General features: G+C 47.6%; 1 protein-coding gene across 6 annotated transcripts in view; it reads left to right on the top strand.

Annotated features, from left to right (window-relative positions):
* Positions 1-17,154, top strand: part of LOC311028798 (histone-lysine N-methyltransferase 2C-like) — an 82,203-nt gene that overhangs the window by 31,730 nt on the left and 33,319 nt on the right. For 3 of the 6 annotated variants that reach the window (XM_084033570.1, XM_084033571.1, XM_084033569.1), the window contains exons 17-39: positions 641-766; positions 888-1,007; positions 1,188-1,289; positions 1,490-1,594; positions 1,677-1,858; positions 5,114-5,278; positions 5,398-5,507; positions 5,694-5,756; positions 6,840-6,942; positions 9,078-9,181; positions 9,258-9,386; positions 9,607-9,711; positions 9,798-9,907; positions 10,001-10,187; positions 10,279-10,353; positions 11,500-11,535; positions 13,550-13,672; positions 13,828-13,860; positions 14,124-14,255; positions 14,979-15,293; positions 15,423-15,496; positions 16,239-16,472; positions 16,978-17,112. In XM_084033570.1, the coding sequence (XP_083889696.1) occupies positions 641-766; positions 888-1,007; positions 1,188-1,289; positions 1,490-1,594; positions 1,677-1,858; positions 5,114-5,278; positions 5,398-5,507; positions 5,694-5,756; positions 6,840-6,942; positions 9,078-9,181; positions 9,258-9,386; positions 9,607-9,711; positions 9,798-9,907; positions 10,001-10,187; positions 10,279-10,353; positions 11,500-11,535; positions 13,550-13,672; positions 13,828-13,860; positions 14,124-14,255; positions 14,979-15,293; positions 15,423-15,496; positions 16,239-16,472; positions 16,978-17,112 (2,868 nt within the window). Of the gene's footprint in view, positions 1-640; positions 767-887; positions 1,008-1,187; positions 1,290-1,489; positions 1,595-1,676; positions 1,859-5,113; positions 5,279-5,397; positions 5,508-5,693; positions 5,757-6,839; positions 6,943-9,077; positions 9,182-9,257; positions 9,387-9,606; positions 9,712-9,782; positions 9,908-10,000; positions 10,188-10,278; positions 10,354-11,499; positions 11,536-13,549; positions 13,673-13,827; positions 13,861-14,123; positions 14,256-14,978; positions 15,294-15,422; positions 15,497-16,238; positions 16,473-16,977; positions 17,113-17,154 lie in introns of all 6 variants that reach the window. The other 3 variants (XM_084033572.1, XM_084033568.1, XM_084033573.1) reach the window with 2 other exon arrangements.

The raw sequence follows: 17,154 nt of genomic DNA, 5'->3' as shown, positions 1-17,154 counted from the left end.
GTGGTTGAGCGGGTTGGCTAATGTTCAGAGGGTCGGCGGTTCACCGCCCTTGTCACTGTGTCATGATCGTTGTGTCCTTGGGCAAGACACTTCACCCAGCTTGCCTCGTGTGAATGTGTATGACTGCTGTATGTTTGAGGTGTGAATGAATGGAACCTGGGGCCCTGTCGGAGCGCTTTGAGTGTCTTGGAAAGCGCCATATAAATCCACTCCATTATTATTATTATTAATCTTAGAAATGCCAGACAACGTGGCTGACATCATACCATGAAACATTCAACATCAGTCTCTCTTCTTCTGATGCGGTCTCTCTTCTGGGGCGGTCTCTCCTCCTTTGGCGATTGACCCCCAGGAAAAGACAAACATGTAGAGAAGTTAATGGGAGCTACAGGCCGCAACACATACGAGCTGTATGCATCCATCTGTCTCCCAGTATGACTGTGTCCACACAGTCATACTGGGATACTGGTTGCAGGGCGTCGTCATGGTAATATTGTGTCATTATCACTTCTTGTTGATTTTGCCTGATTTAATTTCTTTCTATTTAAATTTGACTTTTTGTTTTGTGTCTGTTGCATCCCCCCCACCCCATCACACCACCCCTCCTATGTCATTCATCTCACTCCACTTTCCCATTCAGGGCTCGTGGTGGAGTAATCGCAGGGCAGTGAGCCCCCCCTCGTCCTCCCAGGATTCCATGGGAGAGGCAGGGTGGGACAGTCCTAAGCCCCGCCCACCGGATTCCCCCCTCTGGAGCATGAGAGTGGTAAAGAAGCACACCCTAACTGATCTCTGTGGGCTGGAGCTAACTCTGGGATATGGCAGTGGTAATGGTAACATACAGTATGTGTGATGTAAGCATCATTAAAGCACTCCTTCCCCTTCAGGGTCGTGGTTCAGGGTTTCCAGGCAGGAGGAGATCCAGAGGAGGAAGTATTGGAGGAGGAAGAGGAGGGAGAGGAAGAAGTCGGCTGAAGACTCAGGACTGTCTGACTATATCACCTGGAGTAAGAGCACACAATCACAAACCCACCAGAGTTTAAAATCAGTCAATCCCAATGTTCATATTCCCCTCAGGATCAACTGTTCTAGTTCATGTCAGGAGTCAGTGTTACATAGCTGATGGATAGAGGATATTGATAGTTGCCATCTTATATAGAGGATATTGATCATATTGTCTCGTTCAGAGTTTGTATGTGGAGCCGTTCCAGCCGAAGGAGGAGGAGGAGAACTCGATGCACAACACAGTGGTGATGTTCTCCACCTCGGACCACTTCACCCTCAGACAGGTACACTTTGACCTCCACTAACCAGAGTCCTATTTAACAAGTCCTCTCTAGTGTCGGGGTGCTATGTTCCCTGGGCATGAACTGTAATAACTGCTGTATAATAACTCTTTTCATGTAGCGCCATCATCAGGTCAACATGTGAATGTGTCAATTACATTGTGTGTGTGTGTGTGTGTGTGTGTGTGTGTGTGTGTGTGTAGGACATGTGTGTGGTGTGTGGTAGTTTTGGGCAGGGGGCTGAAGGCAGACTGTTGGCCTGTTCTCAGTGTGGACAGTGTTACCATCCCTACTGTGTCAACGTCAAGGTCAGTCATACAAACACACCTGATCTCAACAATCCTCCACACACCAACACCTACTACAACCTCATATACACATGTGATCCAGATCACGCGGGTTGTCCTGACCAAAGGGTGGCGCTGTCTGGAGTGTACAGTGTGTGAGGCGTGCGGTGAGGCCAGCGACCCTGGGCGACTGTTGCTATGTGACGACTGTGACATCAGCTACCACACCTACTGCCTGGACCCGCCCCTTCATACAGTACCTAAAGGAGCCTGGAAATGCAAGTGGTGGGTCCACCTATCAGTCACCTGGCTGTCAATCTATCTGTGTGTGTGTCTTATTTCATCCAGACATCAGAAAGCCTGGAGCCCTTTCCTCCTGGGGCAGTCCCTCCTGACTCTCCTCCTGTGGCAGTCTCTCCTTACTCTCCTCCTGGGGCAGTCTCTCCTTACTCTCCTCCTGTGGCAGTCTCTCCTTACTCTCCTCCTGGGGCAGTCTCTCCTTACTCTCCTCCTGGGGTAGTCTCTCTTTACTCTCCTCCTGGGGCAGTCTCTCCTTACTCTCCTCCTGGGGTAGTCTCTCTTTACTCTCCTCCTGGAGCAGTTTCTCCTTTCTTCTGGGGCAGTCTCTCCTTTCTTCTGGGGCAGTCTCTCCTTACTCTCCTCCTGGGGCGGTCTCTCCTTACTCTCCTCCTGTGGCAGTCTCTCCTTACTCTCCTCCTGGGGCAGTCTCTCCTTACTCTCCTCCTGGGGTAGTCTCTCCTTACTCTCCTCCTGGGGCGGTCTCTCCTTACTCTCCTTCTGGGGCAGTTTCTCCTTTCTTCTGGGGCAGTCTCTCCTTTCTTCTGGGGCAGTCTCTCCTCACTCTCCTCCTGGGGCGGTCTCTCCTTACTCTCCTCCTGGGGTAGTGTCTCCTTACTCTCCTCCTGGGGCAGTCTCTCCTTACTCTCCTCCTGTGGCAGTCTCTCCTTACTCTCCTCCTGGGGCAGTCTCTCTTTACTCTCCTCCTGGGGTAGTCTCTCCTTACTCTCCTCCTGGGGTAGTCTCTCCTTACTCTCCTCCTGGGGTAGTCTCTCTTTACTCTCCTCCTGGAGCAGTTTCTCCTTTCTTCTGGGGCAGTCTCTCCTTTCTTCTGGGGCAGTCTCTCCTTACTCTCCTCCTGGGGTGGTCTCTCCTTACTCTCCTCCTGTGGCAGTCTCTCCTTACTCTCCTCCTGGGGCAGTCTCTCCTTACTCTCCTCCTGGGGTAGTCTCTCCTTACTCTCCTCCTGGGGCGGTCTCTCCTTACTCTCCTTCTGGGGTAGTGTCTCCTTACTCTCCTCCTGGGGCAGTCTCTCCTTACTCTCCTCCTGGGGCAGTCTCTCCTTACTCTCCTCCTGGGGTAGTCTCTCCTTACTCTCCTCCTGGGGCAGTCTCTCCTTACTCTCCTCCTGGGGCAGTCTCTCCTTACTCTCCTCCTGGGGCAGTCTCTCCTTTCTTCTGGGGTAGTGTCTCCTTACTCTCCTCCTGGGGCAGTCTCTCCTTTCTTCTGGGGCAGTCTCTCCTTACTCTCCTCCTGGGGTAGTCTCTCCTTACTCTCCTCCTGGGGCAGTCTCTCCTTTCTTCTGGGGCAGTCTCTCCTTACTCTCCTCCTGGGGCAGTCTCTCCTTACTCTCTTCCTGGGGCAGTTTCTCCTTTCTTGTGGGACAGTTTCTCCTTTCTTCTGGGGCAGTCTCTCCTTACTCTCCTCCTGGGGTCTCTCCTTACTCTCCTCCTGGGGTAGTCTCTCCTTACTCTCCTCCTGGGGCAGTCTCTCCTTTCTTCTGGGGCAGTCTCTCCTTACTCTCCTCCTGGGGCAGTCTCTCCTTTCTTATGGGGCAGTCTCTCCTTACTCTCCTCCTGGGGCAGTCTCTCCTTTCTTCTGGGGTAGTGTCTCCTTACTCTCCTCCTGGGGCAGTCTCTCCTTACTCTCCTCCAGTGTCCTCCCTCTTCTCTCTCTGTGTGTGTGTGTGTGTGTGTGTGTGTGTGTGTCCTCCCTCTTCTGTGTGTGTGTGTGTGTGTGTCCTCCCTCTTCTCTCTCTGTGTGTGTGTGTGTGTGTGTGTCCTCCCTCTTCTGTGTGTGTGTGTGTGTGTGTGTCCTCCCTCTTCTCTCTTCTGTGTGTGTGTGTGTGTGTGTGTGTGTGTCCTCCCTCCTCAGGTGTCCGTGGTGTGTCCTGTGTGGCTCCTCTAGTGTTACCAACATTTTGGTACCGGTACCAACATGTATTTCGATACTTTTTCAAATAAAAAGAGACGCAAAAAATGTCATTACTGACTTTATTTTAATAGAAAATCTTGGAACAATAACATATTAATCAGTAAATAAAATAAAATACCACAAAGACAAGCTTTTCTAATGCACACAATTTTAAAATAATGCATGTATGCATTTTACAGCTCTGGAAAAAATAAGGGACCAGATTTATTGTAAATCAGCATGGCTACATGTATGGCAAAAAGTTTAAAAGTCACTGTGAAAATATAAATACAATAATATAATATAAAATATAATAATATAAATAAACCAGCTCTATTTTTTTCTCTTCCAGAGCTACTTTTGTTAAGAGTGAAGGGCGGTGGCGCTTGCTTTTAGCACTGAATGTGACTTTTCTTCCTGAGTAAATGACCTGTCGTTCCCTGAGCTCAGTGTGCAGGTCTGGGTGCTGGTCCTTTAAGTCGGAGGTGTTTCCGCCGTTAGCCATGCATGTTTTAAACACCGTTTACACAGTGGTGCATCGGCGTTAACTGCCTTGCCTTGCGCATTTGTTTTAAGCTAAAGTACGGCCATATCGCACTTCGCACCCCTGGTTTGTCCACAAGTTGCGGCGTGGTGACAAACGCCGAGGTGACGGTTGCAGCAGCCATTCTCGTCTCCGTGCTCCTCCCTCCCTCCCTCTCCAACGTCTCTCCCTCCAAGCTTTCCTCCTGCTCCGTTTGTTGCTCCAGTCCACGCTGCTCGCTCACTTGCTAGCGGTTTCCTCCGGCTTGCTTGCTTTTTCATTTTATCTCCCCAAGCTCCGGCTCGCTCCTCGTCCTCTCAGCTGTAGTTACAACGCGGTGACGTCACGTGGCGAGTTTGCCGCATTCATGCGGGTGCTGCAAGTACCGGTCCCGTCCAAATGCAATATAGTACAGTTTTAAATGCCTCAGTACCCCGGTACCAAATTAGTACCGGTATACCGTGCAACCCTAGGCTGCTCCTCTCTAACTGTGTGTGTGTGTGTGTGTGTGTGTGTGTGTGTGTCCTCCCTCCTGAGGTGTGTGTGGTGTGTCCAGTGTGGCTCCTCCTCTCTAACTATGTGTGTGTGTGTGTGTGTGTGTGTGTGTGTGTGTGTGTGTGTGTGTCCTCCCTCCTCAGGTGTGTGTGGTGTGTCCAGTGTGGCTCCTCCTCTCTAACTATGTGTGTGTGTGTGTGTGTGTGTGTGTCCTCCCTCCTCAGGTGTGTGTGGTGTGTCCAGTGTGGCTCCTCCTCTCTAACTATGTGTGTGTGTGTGTGTGTGTGTGTGTGTGTGTCCTCCCTCCTCAGGTGTGTGTGGTGTGTCCAGTGTGGCTCCTCCTCCCCTGGTCTCCACTGTGATTGGCAGGAGAACTACAGTCTGTGTGGACCTTGTTCCAGTCTGAGTCTCTGTCATCTCTGTCAGAGACAGTACACACAGGACGACCTCATCCTGCAGTGTCAGCAGTGTGAAAGGTAACATACACACACACACACCTGAGTCACTCTTCCACAGCAGCAAAAAATCAAGAAACTCCTTATATTTACGCAGTAAATAAGGGAAACTAAACCTCCATGTTTGTTTGTTTGTTGAGGTGGGTCCACGCTATGTGTCAGGGCCTGAACACTGAAGATGAAGTAGAGGATGCTGCTGATGAAGGCTTCGACTGCACACTGTGCCAAACACAGCGCCGCAGCTCCCACGGTAAACCCACACCCCATCCATACTGCTGCTAAGAGTTAACAGGACCTCTTTGTTGGAGATCCAGGGGGAGCTTTATGATCTTTACCTGCTTCAGAAGACGTCTCTGTTAAAGGCCCTTCTTTTCCTTTTCTTCTCAATGTGGACCAGACTGTTTAACCGATGCCAACACTGATGTCTGTGTTTCAGGGAGGTCAGACACCTTGGACTCTCCCTTCATGGCTCAGATCATCACCAGGATCAGAGAACCGGGTCAGTGTGACTCTCTTAAACCCTGATCAACCTCTCTGAAAAGTAGGGATGCACCGATCGATCGGCTGCCGATCGTTATCGGCCGATATGGACCCTAAACAGGTTGATCGGTAAAAGTTCCGATCAGAAAAGCCGATCACATATATATATATATATATATATATATATATATATATTTTATTTATTTATTTATTTTTTTCCCCGAGACTGTTTTTCTGCGCCTGACGCAGGGTGTGAATTTCACGATGGCCACGACGCCTGTCAAAGTTCCAGTGTAAACAGCGCTAGTGACGCGTGGTGAGCTTTTATGGACTTACAGCCACCCTAGCATGCACAGTCGGCTCGTCCCGTGTCTGTGAACAGAGCGGTTGCTCTGCTGTGATTCTTCCAAAATACAACCTGCGCAACTTCGCTAGCAAAGCATGTGAAGTATCAACATCACATGCAAGAAGAATGTCAACCGTTCATCAGCTTAATTACAAGCGGCGAGCGGGCAGTGAAAGCACACAGCGGCATTTTTATTATAAAAGTAGCGGTCCGGGTCCGCTCCGGCGTCTGCACATGTAGTCAACACGAGCAGAGCTGAGCGAGCAAGTGGCCACGAGCGGGCAGGGGATTTTGCAGAGAGCGGCATTGTTATAAAAGTACCAGTCCGGTTCCGCTCCGGTCCCGCTCACACCACGAGTCTGAAGCCCAATCCCGACCCAGAATCCCGCTGTGTCCAACACAGTCATCAACAGTATGTTCAGTCATAAAACGGCTCGATTATTATTATTATTCTCCCATCCATTCTGTGATCCGTGGTCGGTATCGGCTGATTTATGATTCCTGTGATCGGTGATCGGATCGGCCCCCAAAAATGCTGATCGGAGCATCCCTACTGAAAAGTGATGAAATCCTCTTTAAACGTCTTCTGCCTTAAACAGAAACATGTCCAGATTCACACATTAGAAATACATCAAGTTCATTCAGGCTCCTCCTCATCATTGTCTCATCATAATAATAATAATAATAATGTGTCATTCTCTTAAGTTTCTTCACCTTATTTCCCTACATTCATATGGACATTATTTGTGTGTGTAGATTCAAAGACGTACACTCAGGACGGAGTGTGTCTCACAGAGTCGGGTCTGTCTCACCTCCAGTCTCTGGTTGAGCCTCTGACGTCGCCCCGCAGTCTCCGCAGGTCAGCTTCTTCTTTTCTGACTCTCCTTAAGGTTTACTGGTGCAACCTGGTCCAGAGAGTCCACCTGAGAAACCTGCTGAGACAGGAAGTCCAGCTGCCCAGACAATTCACCAGTTTTAGTTGCTGCTGTTGACATTCCTCCTAATTCAAATGTAAAAATGCACTACAGGAATGAATGAGGTCATCTGCAGTCACAACACCCAGAAAACCACTGCTGCTGCCTACTTACTCTAACCCTGACCCTGGTCCAGATGATTATGACCTCTAACCCTGACCCTGGTCCAAAGAGGATAACAACCTCTAACCCTAACCCTGGTCCACAGAGGATAACGACCTCTAACCCTGACCCTGGTCCACAGAGGATGATGACCTCTAACCCTAACCCTGGTCCACAGAGAATAACGACCTCTAACCCTGGTCCAGAGGATGACAATCCCTAACCCCAACCCTGGTCCAGAGGATTATGACCTCTAACCCCAACCCTGGTCCAGAGGATTATGACCTCTAACCCCAACCCTGGTCCAGAGAATGACAACCTCTAACCCTAACCCTGGTCCACAGAGGATTATGACCTCTAACCCTAACCCTGGTCCAGAGGATGACGACCTCTAACCCTAACCCTGGTCCACAGAGGATTATGATCTCTAACCCTAACCCTGGTCCAGAGGATGACGACCTCTAACCCTAACCCCCTCCCACAATGCAGCACTCTTTACTGTTTTGATGCTCAGTGTGAACACAGCATGACCTCTCCATGTGCAGTTTGTGTACAGTCTAGGGCTGTCAACAAATGTTCTAAATCCGAATATATATTCGAATAGTTGTTAAAAACAGAATTTAGAATGGGGAAAATTAACATTTGAATCATATGTAATGTAATATGTAATAATATGGCACGACTGTCTGCTTTGCGGGTGGGCGCGCACCTGAGGTCAGGGAATGTCGGTTCTATACTGTAAAACTTAAATTAATGTTAATAATATTTGTTTCAATCACTGAATGAAGCCTGCCATATTTAGGACAAGAATCGCAACCTTAAATTGCTTCCACAAAACTCTTGATCAGCACTCAGCAGGATTTGTTTATTGTTGTCGTTCATTTAAACCGCTATGTGTATATAGATTGGGAGGGAGAGAGAGAGAGAGAGCGTGAAGGAGAGAGGGAGAGAGAGAGCGATGGAGTAATACCACATATCCCCTAACATTATGGCTGTATGGAACTGGCAACAAAAAAAACAGAACAACAAAATCACATGTCAATGTATTTATTTTTAGACATGGACTAAAAAAAACTCTGTCTGGATCGTTGGATGGCGGTCACAGGACAGCGTCGTGGACGCTACCCGTGCTGCGGCGCCTCTTGTGGTGCAAGTTGAGACACAAGCGATTGACATTCAAAGCCGTCCGTCTCTCACGTGCGGTCGCGGAGTGCCTGCGGTCACACGGCAGCGTCGCAGCCGCCTTCCTGTGCTGCGCCCGCCTCTCCACCTCCACCTCCTCCATGTTCCGTGTTGTCCCTTGTTTATCACTCATACCAGCTAGCCAGCTACGGCGCTTCGCGGGCAGCTTCAGCTCTCGCGTAGTTTTAGAGACGCTGGTGTAATGCCGCCCATAGATATGATGCCGCCGACCGCTTCAAAGTCTCGCGATACCCGATCCATGACTCTGTAACCGATTCATCTAGGAATTCATTGATAATTCGTATCGATTGAGGAGGGTGCTACCGATGCAGCCGTATCTCTCACTTGTTGAACCGAATATCCGGTCGCATCGGTTTATCGTTCACAACCCTAGTAAATCTGTTTAAACTTAAATAAATTACCTATACAAGTAGTTATGTAGTCTCGTATTAATTTGTCCTGTTTTTGACGTGCCTAATGCATAACCAGAAATTCGAATATGTTTGAATATATGCGTTTTTTTACAGGGAATATTCCAACGTCATTTTTGAGCAATTTTGACAGCCCTAGTACAGTCCCCAGTTGGTTACCATTTAGACCGTACTTGAACCTGTAGACGGACCTACCCAGTCCAGGCTGTTCTCAGCGGCCTCTGGTGGAACCTCATGCAGGTGCGTTGCTGATGGTGTAGCGGAGTCATCACACTGATCAGCTGTTTCCTGTTGGCCTCCTGCAGGTGTAAACCCAAACTGAAGCTGAGGATCATCAACCAGAACAGTGTGTCTGTGCTGCAGACTCCACCTGATCAAGACCCCCCCACTGAGCAGGACCCCGGCAGAGGTCAGAGGTCACACAGTCTGTCTTTCTGTCCTTCATTCATATGACCCTCATTCATATGTTGAATTGTGTTTCCCAGGTGATCTGGAGTGTGACTTGAAATCTGACTCCAGCCCTGAACGAGACCCCACCCATGACAATGATGTCACAAAAGAGCCTGAGGTTACCGACGGCAACAAGAAGAGGAAAAGAAAACCCTACAGGCCTGGTGAGGAGGGACAGGAAGATTTGATCACCATGGAAACGTCAAGTTCTGTCACATGATCATGTGGTCCATCCAGTGTTGGGACGTAAACACATGTTAATCTCTGTCCGTCTCTCCACCTGTCTGTCTGTGTCTCCACCTGTCTGTCTGTGTCTCCACCTGTCTGTATCCTCCTGTCTGTCTGCGTCTCCACCTGTCTGTCTGTCTGTCTGTCTGTCTGCAGGTATCGGGGGCTTCATGGTGCGTCAGCGTGGAGGGAAGGCCGGTCAGAGTAGAATCAAATTGTGTAGAAAAGATTCACCAGAGACGCTGCCGGGTCGGGACGAAGGTGAGGTGTCACTCACCTAAACTTGTGTGTTCCATTAGAGAAGGAGATCATTATGGTCTGTCATCTTTTAGGTCTTTTGGTTGCAGACGTTTCCATGGAGACGGTGGCCCCTGCCGACCAGACGACTGAGAAGGTGAAGAAGAGGTACAGGAAGAAGAAGACGAAGCTGGAGGAGGCGTTCCCTTCATATCTCCAGGTAACACACACACACATATACACACACACACGGAGAGAGAGCGCTTTCAGGAAATCCCAGGGTTCTCATTGGCTGTTTCTCTTTCCTTTCCAGGAGGCGTTCTTTGGTCGTGATCTTCTGGACCGGAGCCGACAGATGGACAGGAGGCCGGACCCGGAGACACCAGGGGCCAGTCAACCAGGGGCCAGCCAACCAGGGGCCAGCCAACCAGGGGCCAGCCAACCAAGAGCCTCCCCGTCAGCCCTGCCGCTCCACGCCCTAAAGGAGCCGGGGAGTCGGCGTGAGTTCTGAATGAATTCATCATATTCTCATGTCTTCATCCTCCATTGGTGTTTGATTGACATTGTGTGTGTGTGTGTGTGACCATCCAGCCATGGAAGAAGCTCTGTTGGATCTGTCTGATGTTCTCAACACTGATCCTCACATCCTGGCCACAGGACACTCAGGTAAACCAGATGACTGGTTGCCATGACTCCCACCATCACCTCACCAGTGTTTGCTCCTGTCGTTCACTGAACAAACTGTAACACTTGTGTCTTCATGTCTCAGATTATCCTTTATTCTGATTGGATTTCATATACTGTGTCATATAATGTGTGTGTGTGTGTGTGTGTGTGTGTGTGTGTGTGTGTATACAGTATATATATACATATATATATATATATATATATATATATATGTAAAACATACAATGTCAGCTGCGACCCTGAATACAGGATAAGCAGTAGACGATGGATGGATGGATGATATATACACTGCTCAAAAAAATAAAGGGAACAGTAAAACAACATAATGTGACTGCAAGTCAATCATATTTCTGAGATATCAGCCTGTCCAATTAGGAAGCAGCATACAGGCACGTGGAGGCCACACGCACTACTGAGGATCATAACGACATGTCTTGAAAAATCTCCACAAAAGTTGGATCTGCCTGCGTTCTGATTTTCCACTTTGATTTTCCATATGATTGTGAATCGAGACCTCCATAAGATGAGGATTTCATTAATCATCCTTATGTTGTTTTGTTGTCAACACATTGCACTTTGTAATGAATAAAGATTTCCAACTGGAATATGTTATTCATTGAGAACTAGCATGTGGTGTTTAGGTGTTCCCTTAATTTTTTTGAGCAGTTTATGTTTTCTGCGTTTCTGTGATGTTTTTGACCTCTATTCACCCGTTCTGTAACAACAGGCATCAAACTGAGCAGAGCTGTCCAGACATTTGAAACTTCCTGGACTCACTGTCGGATGTCAGTGAAGCATCAGCCGATCATATCTTGCTCGCCTCGACTGTCACTAATCAAACCCACACTCTTCTCTGCAGTGAGCTGTGTATGTAGCTTAGCCAGTTTAACACAGCAGATGCTAGCTAGCGTTACCTGTCAGACGAGGTGATGGCGCGGAGGCCGTAGAACGGATGTCGTCCTGCCTCCTCCTGAACACACAGACCAGCCGTTAGTGACACTGAAGCGTTGACTTTGATGAAGAACCTTACATGAACGGCCAGCCGGCCCTGAGCCGAAGAAGAGTGTTCTCTGACAGGCTACAGCCCCGGTGGAGTTAAACAATAACTGTTGTATTTGTTTTTAGGTCAGTTCCAGGTGGAGCGCTTCCTGTCTCCATTTGGTAAGACCTCCTCCTCCTCCTTTGGAGTCCCCTTTGAACTCTGCTGTCCCTCTTTGGGAGTGAACTCCTCCCGTTGTGGTTGTGATACTGTGAAAAGGAGCTGGCAGATGCAGCTGCAGCTGTTTCCTGGTTGCAGTCCTTCTGCTCATCTAAGATAACCAGCTGTATCTTGGTGTTGAAGGCTGATGTTTAGTTGTATGTAGGACGCCATCATGAGTTTTTATATCTTGTGTCCCCGCGTTACTGTACCAAGGCTGTAGTTGACATGTAAATGATGCATGAGAAGAGCAGGTCATGTTGGAGTTGGAGCTACTTTTACTGAAATGACTGCAATGCATAGCAAACAGTTCTGTTTGGGTCCATGTTCACAGTGAAGAAGGAGCAGCTGGAAATGTGATGCTGCCAAGTGGACCAATCACAGGTGTTGTGGTCTGGGTCTCCACTTTGACCACACTGATTCAACGGAGATTATAAAGCGGCCTTTAGCGGACCGGCCTTAAGCGGACCGGCCTTTAGCGGACCGTCTTTAGAGAGCTTCTTGTAGATTACACTGGCTGCTGCTGCTGCTGCTCCTTCTTCCTCCTCCTTCCTCCTCCTCCTTCTCCTTCTCCTCTTCCCCCTTTTGTAGATTACATGGACTTCTTCTCTTGTAGATTACACTGACTTCTTCTTCTTTTGTAGATTACACTGACTTCCTCTTCTTCTTCTTTTGTAGATTACGCTGACTTCCTCTTCTTCTTCTCTTGTAGATTACACTGACTTCTTCTTCTTCTTCTCTTGTAGATAACACTGACTTCTTCTTCTCTTGTAGATAACACTGACTTCTTCTTCTCTTGTAGATTACACTGACTTCTTCTTCTCTTGGAGATAACACTGACTTCTTCTTCTCTTGTAGATTACACTGACTTCTTCTCTTGTAGATTACACTGACTTCTTCTTCTCTTGTAGATTACACTGACTTCTTCTTATTCTTTTGTAGATTACACTGACTTCTTCTTCTCTTGTAGATTACACTGACTTCTTCTCTTGTAGATTACACTGACTTCTTCTTCTTCTCTTGTAGATTACACTGACTTCTTCTTCTCTTGTAGATAACACTGACTTCTTCTTCTTCTTCTCTTGTAGATAACACTGACTTCTTCTTCTCTTGTAGATAACACTGACTTCTTCTTCTCTTGTAGATTACACTGACTTCTTCTTCTCTTGTAGATAACACTGACTTCTTCTTCTCTTGTAGATTACACTGACTTCTTCTCTTGTAGATTACACTGACTTCTTCTCTTGTAGATAACACTGACTTCTTCTTCTTCTTTTGTAGATTACACTGACTTCTTCTCTTGTAGATTACACTGACTTCTTCTTCTCTTGTAGATTACACTGACTTCTTCTTCTCTTGTAGATAACACTGACTTCTTCTTCTTCTCTTGTAGATAACACTGACTTCTTCTTCTCTTGTAGATAACACTGACTTCTTCTTCTCTTGTAGATTACACTGACTTCTTCTCTTGTAGATTACACTGACTTCTTCTTCTCTTGTAGATTACACTGACTTCTTCTTCTTCTTTTGTAGATTACACTGACTTCTTCTCTTGTAGATTACACTGACTTCTTCTTCTTCTCTTGTAGATAACACTGACTTCTTCTTCTCTTGTAGATTACACTGACTTCTTCTTCTTTTGTAGATTACACTGACTTCTTCTCTTGTAGATTACACTGACTTCTTCTTCTTCTTCTCTTGTAGATAACACTCACTTCTTCTTCTCTTGTAGATTACACTGACTTCTTCTTCTTCTTCTCTTGTAGATAACACTGACTTCTTCTTCTTTTGTAGATTACACTGACTTCTTCTTCTCTTGTATATTACACTGACTTCTTCTTCTTCTTCTCTTGTAGATTACATGGATTTTTTCTTCTCTTGTAGATTACACTGACTTCTTCTTCTTCTCTTGTAGATTACACTGACTTCTTCTTCTTTTGTTCAGGTCATTAATTAATCTTCCTGTCTGTTTCTTAGCCCGTCTTGATGTCAGCTCCATGACAGGCAACCTGACAGGATGTGGGCGTGGCCAAGGGACGGTGCAGGAGGAACCTCTGGATGCCATCTTGAGTCCAGAGCTTGATAAGATGGTCACTGATGGTGAGTTTCGATTATTGATATCTAACGTTTTCTGTTTTCTACTAAATTTCTACAAATGTATCTTATTGATGAATAATAAGCTATAATAATAATAATAACCATGTATAATAATATAACAGAAACAGCTGACTCATCAGTAACATGTTGTGCTTCAGGTGCCATCCTCAGCAAACTGTACAAGATCCCAGGTAAGACTGAACAAACACCCTGGTACGTTATTGACTTTCACAGCAGATGAAACTGTGGTGCAGGATGAAACACAGAAACACACAAGGATACCGCTTACTGCTAAATTACAATCATTGACATTAGTTATTATTCAATTTCTGTAGTTTATTTTTTATAATGCCACGGTTTGGCATTATCTCAACAAACTGACATTTGTGTGTGTGTGTGTGTGTGTGTGTGTGTGTGTGTGTGTGTGTGTGTGTGTGTGTGTGTGTGTGTGCAGAACTAGAGGGGAAGGACGTGGAGGAGGTGTTCACTGCTGTTCTCAGTCCAAACAGCAGCAATAACCAACAACCAGAGCAGAGCCAGCACACATATACTGCTCCTGGGGGCAACACACACACACACCACACAGGTAAACACACCTGACAGAAAAACTGTGACTGTGTCCTGTATCCTTCCATGACCCTGAAAGTGAAAAGCACATCTATATATAGCCCGACTAGAGCCCAACTGTCCCCCGCCTAGAACCCAACTGTACCCCGACTAGAGCCCAACTGTCCCCCGCCTAGAACCCAACTGTACCCCGACGAGAGCCCGACTGTCCCCCGCCTAGAACCCAACTGTACCCCGACTAGAGCCCGACTGTACCCCGACGAGAGCCCGACTGTCCCCCGAATAGAGCCCGACTGTACCCCGACGAGAGCCCGACTGTCCCCCGCCTAGAACCCAACTGTACCCCGACTAGAGCCCGACTGTACCCCGACGAGAGCCCGACTGTCCCCCGACTAGAGCCTGACTGTACCCCGACGAGAGCCCGACTGTCCCCCGCCTAGAACCCAACTGTACCCCGACTAGAGCCCGACTGTACCCCGACGAGAGCCCGACTGTCCCCCGCCTAGAACCCAACTGTACCCCGACTAGAGCCCGACTGTACCCCGACGAGAGCCCGTCTGTACCCCAACTAGAGCCCGACTGTACCCCGACGAGAGCCCGACTGTACCCCGACTAGAGCCCGACTGTACCCCGACTAGAGCCCGACTGTCCCCCGACGAGAGCCCGACTGTCCCCCGCCTAGAACCCGACTGTACCCGACTATGACAAACAAACATTGTATTCTAATACCTCTGTCTCTCAGCAGCCACTTTGTTTCCTCGTCTTCCGCTGATGAACGGCCTGATGGGAGCTGCTCCTCATTTCCCTGACACTCCCATGATGTCCAGCAGTGGCCAGAGTCAAGCAGGCTTTAGGATGCCACTTCCTGAGAGCCCCGTTCCCGGGCTAACCTCAGCCAATCGGGTGTCAGCGGGAGAATGTGAGCAGGACGTGATGTCGACGGCTCAGAGGGGCATGTTGAAGTGGGAGAATGAAGAAACTCTGGGAGAGATGGCCACTGTTGCTCCGGTCCTCTACTGTAACACCAACTTCCCCCAGCTGAGAGAGCAACATCCTGGTACACACATATATATACCATGTATATCCAATCTGATCATTTTATACATAGATCCAAATGGAACATGTTTCCAAGTGTGTGTGTGTGTGTGTGTGTGTGTGTGTGTGTGTGTGTGTGTGTGTGTGTCAGACTGGTCCACCAGAGTGAAGCAGATCGCCAAGCTATGGAGGAAAGCCAGCTCTCAGGACAGAGCTCCCTTTGTGGTAAGGTTTTTTCTTTTGCTTATTGTTGAAGTGAATTTGAGTCTTAATGAAAGTTGATGAACTGCTGGAAAATGCCTCTAACCTCTCTAGCTGCCTCTAACTGTGTGTAAACCAATTGGTACTCGGACAGCAGCTTCAGTTAAACTGCATGGTGACACACTGTTAATAAGTTACGTCCAATCAGAGGTCAGCTCTGTCAGGATAGCTTTCTTCCTGCCAAGGTTCCAAAGATTAACTAATTTAACTTTACTTGTAGCCAGTTTATATCACTGAGCCTCAGTTCCAGATTCATCCTGGTTGAGATGTTTGGTGATATCTTAAATCCATGTGAAAGCATGGTGTCGTCAGTAGAAATGTAGACCCAGAGACTTCAAAAAGTAGTGGCCCTGAAATCGAACCTTGAAGAACCCCTCAAGTTATCTTTGCCCGTTTTAAAGAAAAGATTTGTTGTGTGTGATCCAGATCTGTGTCTGTATCTGTTCTATGAACATGTGGACTCTTCTCTACTGGGTGTAGTTGGTGCAGGTTGAACCACAGAGACACACAATGATACCGCTTATTGCTAAATTACAATCATTGGAAAGTGGAAAATATGAATGTATCTTTTTTTATGTGGACCTTTTTTGTCTTCTCAGATATCAGAGAACCTTTTTAATGTGAAGTGAACATTTAGTTGTTAGGACTAGAGGAGGTAGGAATAAAGAGTCCATGTGAACCAGGTCTTATTTTCTCTCTCTGCCAGCAAAAAGCTCGAGATAACCGAGCAGCTCAGCGCATCAACAAGGTGCAGCTCTCTCATGATCCGCTTAAACACCACAAGCCCTTGCAGCAGCAGCCACCGCCATCGCTGCTGCCACCGCTGCCACCGCTGCCACCGGGACCCCATGACCCTGTTTCCATGGAGACCGAGGGGGCATTCAAGGACCCACTGAGGCCCAAAGAGTCGGAACAGGAGCAGGAGTGGAAGTTCAGACAGGTGAGCAGAATTTCAGTGAGTTCGTCTTTAACACATCACCAACCATGAGTTAGAAGCAGAGGGAGAAATCAACACCATATATATTTTTACATACATATATATATACAAACATATATATATATATGATCCTGATTACATTCAAATGTAATGAGGTACACACGTCTTCATAATATATTTTACCACCCAAAGTCAGTGGCAATCTGGTTGATGTAATGAATGATGTCATTCATTATTGTTACAGATGTTGCATTCTTAAAACATTTCTGTTGTTGTAAAGCTGTGTTTAGCCTGATCCAATCACTGCATCGGGATGGTGTTGGTTTCCCGCTCTGACTAGCTACCATGGTAACAACCAGGCTGCATGTCAGGGGGGAGCAGAGCCAGGCTGTTGGATGGGGCTCATGTGACCTACTGTCATTTTGTCATTGATGAAGATGCTGTGCATGCTGCTGAGCCTCACTCACTGACTCCAACTAATACCTGTCATGTAATTGTCATTGAAAAGGGAGAGGTTAAAGACAGATGGGGAGCCGGTAAGAAGAGGCAGGAAAATCTTCCCCAAAGCAAAGCCCTAAAATCACCAACAGATAAAGATTGTCCCTACCAGGCATCTGTAGCAGGAGGTGGCAAAGAGGCTCTGGTAAGATCTCAAGGCAAACTTGTTCCAGACAGACTTCCAGGA

This window comes from Eutrigla gurnardus (assembly GCF_963514095.1).
Source record: "Eutrigla gurnardus genome assembly, chromosome: 18".
Classification (NCBI taxonomy): domain Eukaryota; kingdom Metazoa; phylum Chordata; class Actinopteri; order Perciformes; family Triglidae; genus Eutrigla; species Eutrigla gurnardus.
Note: the sequence above shows the minus strand (reverse complement) of the source record. Positions and strands in the feature narration are given on the sequence as shown.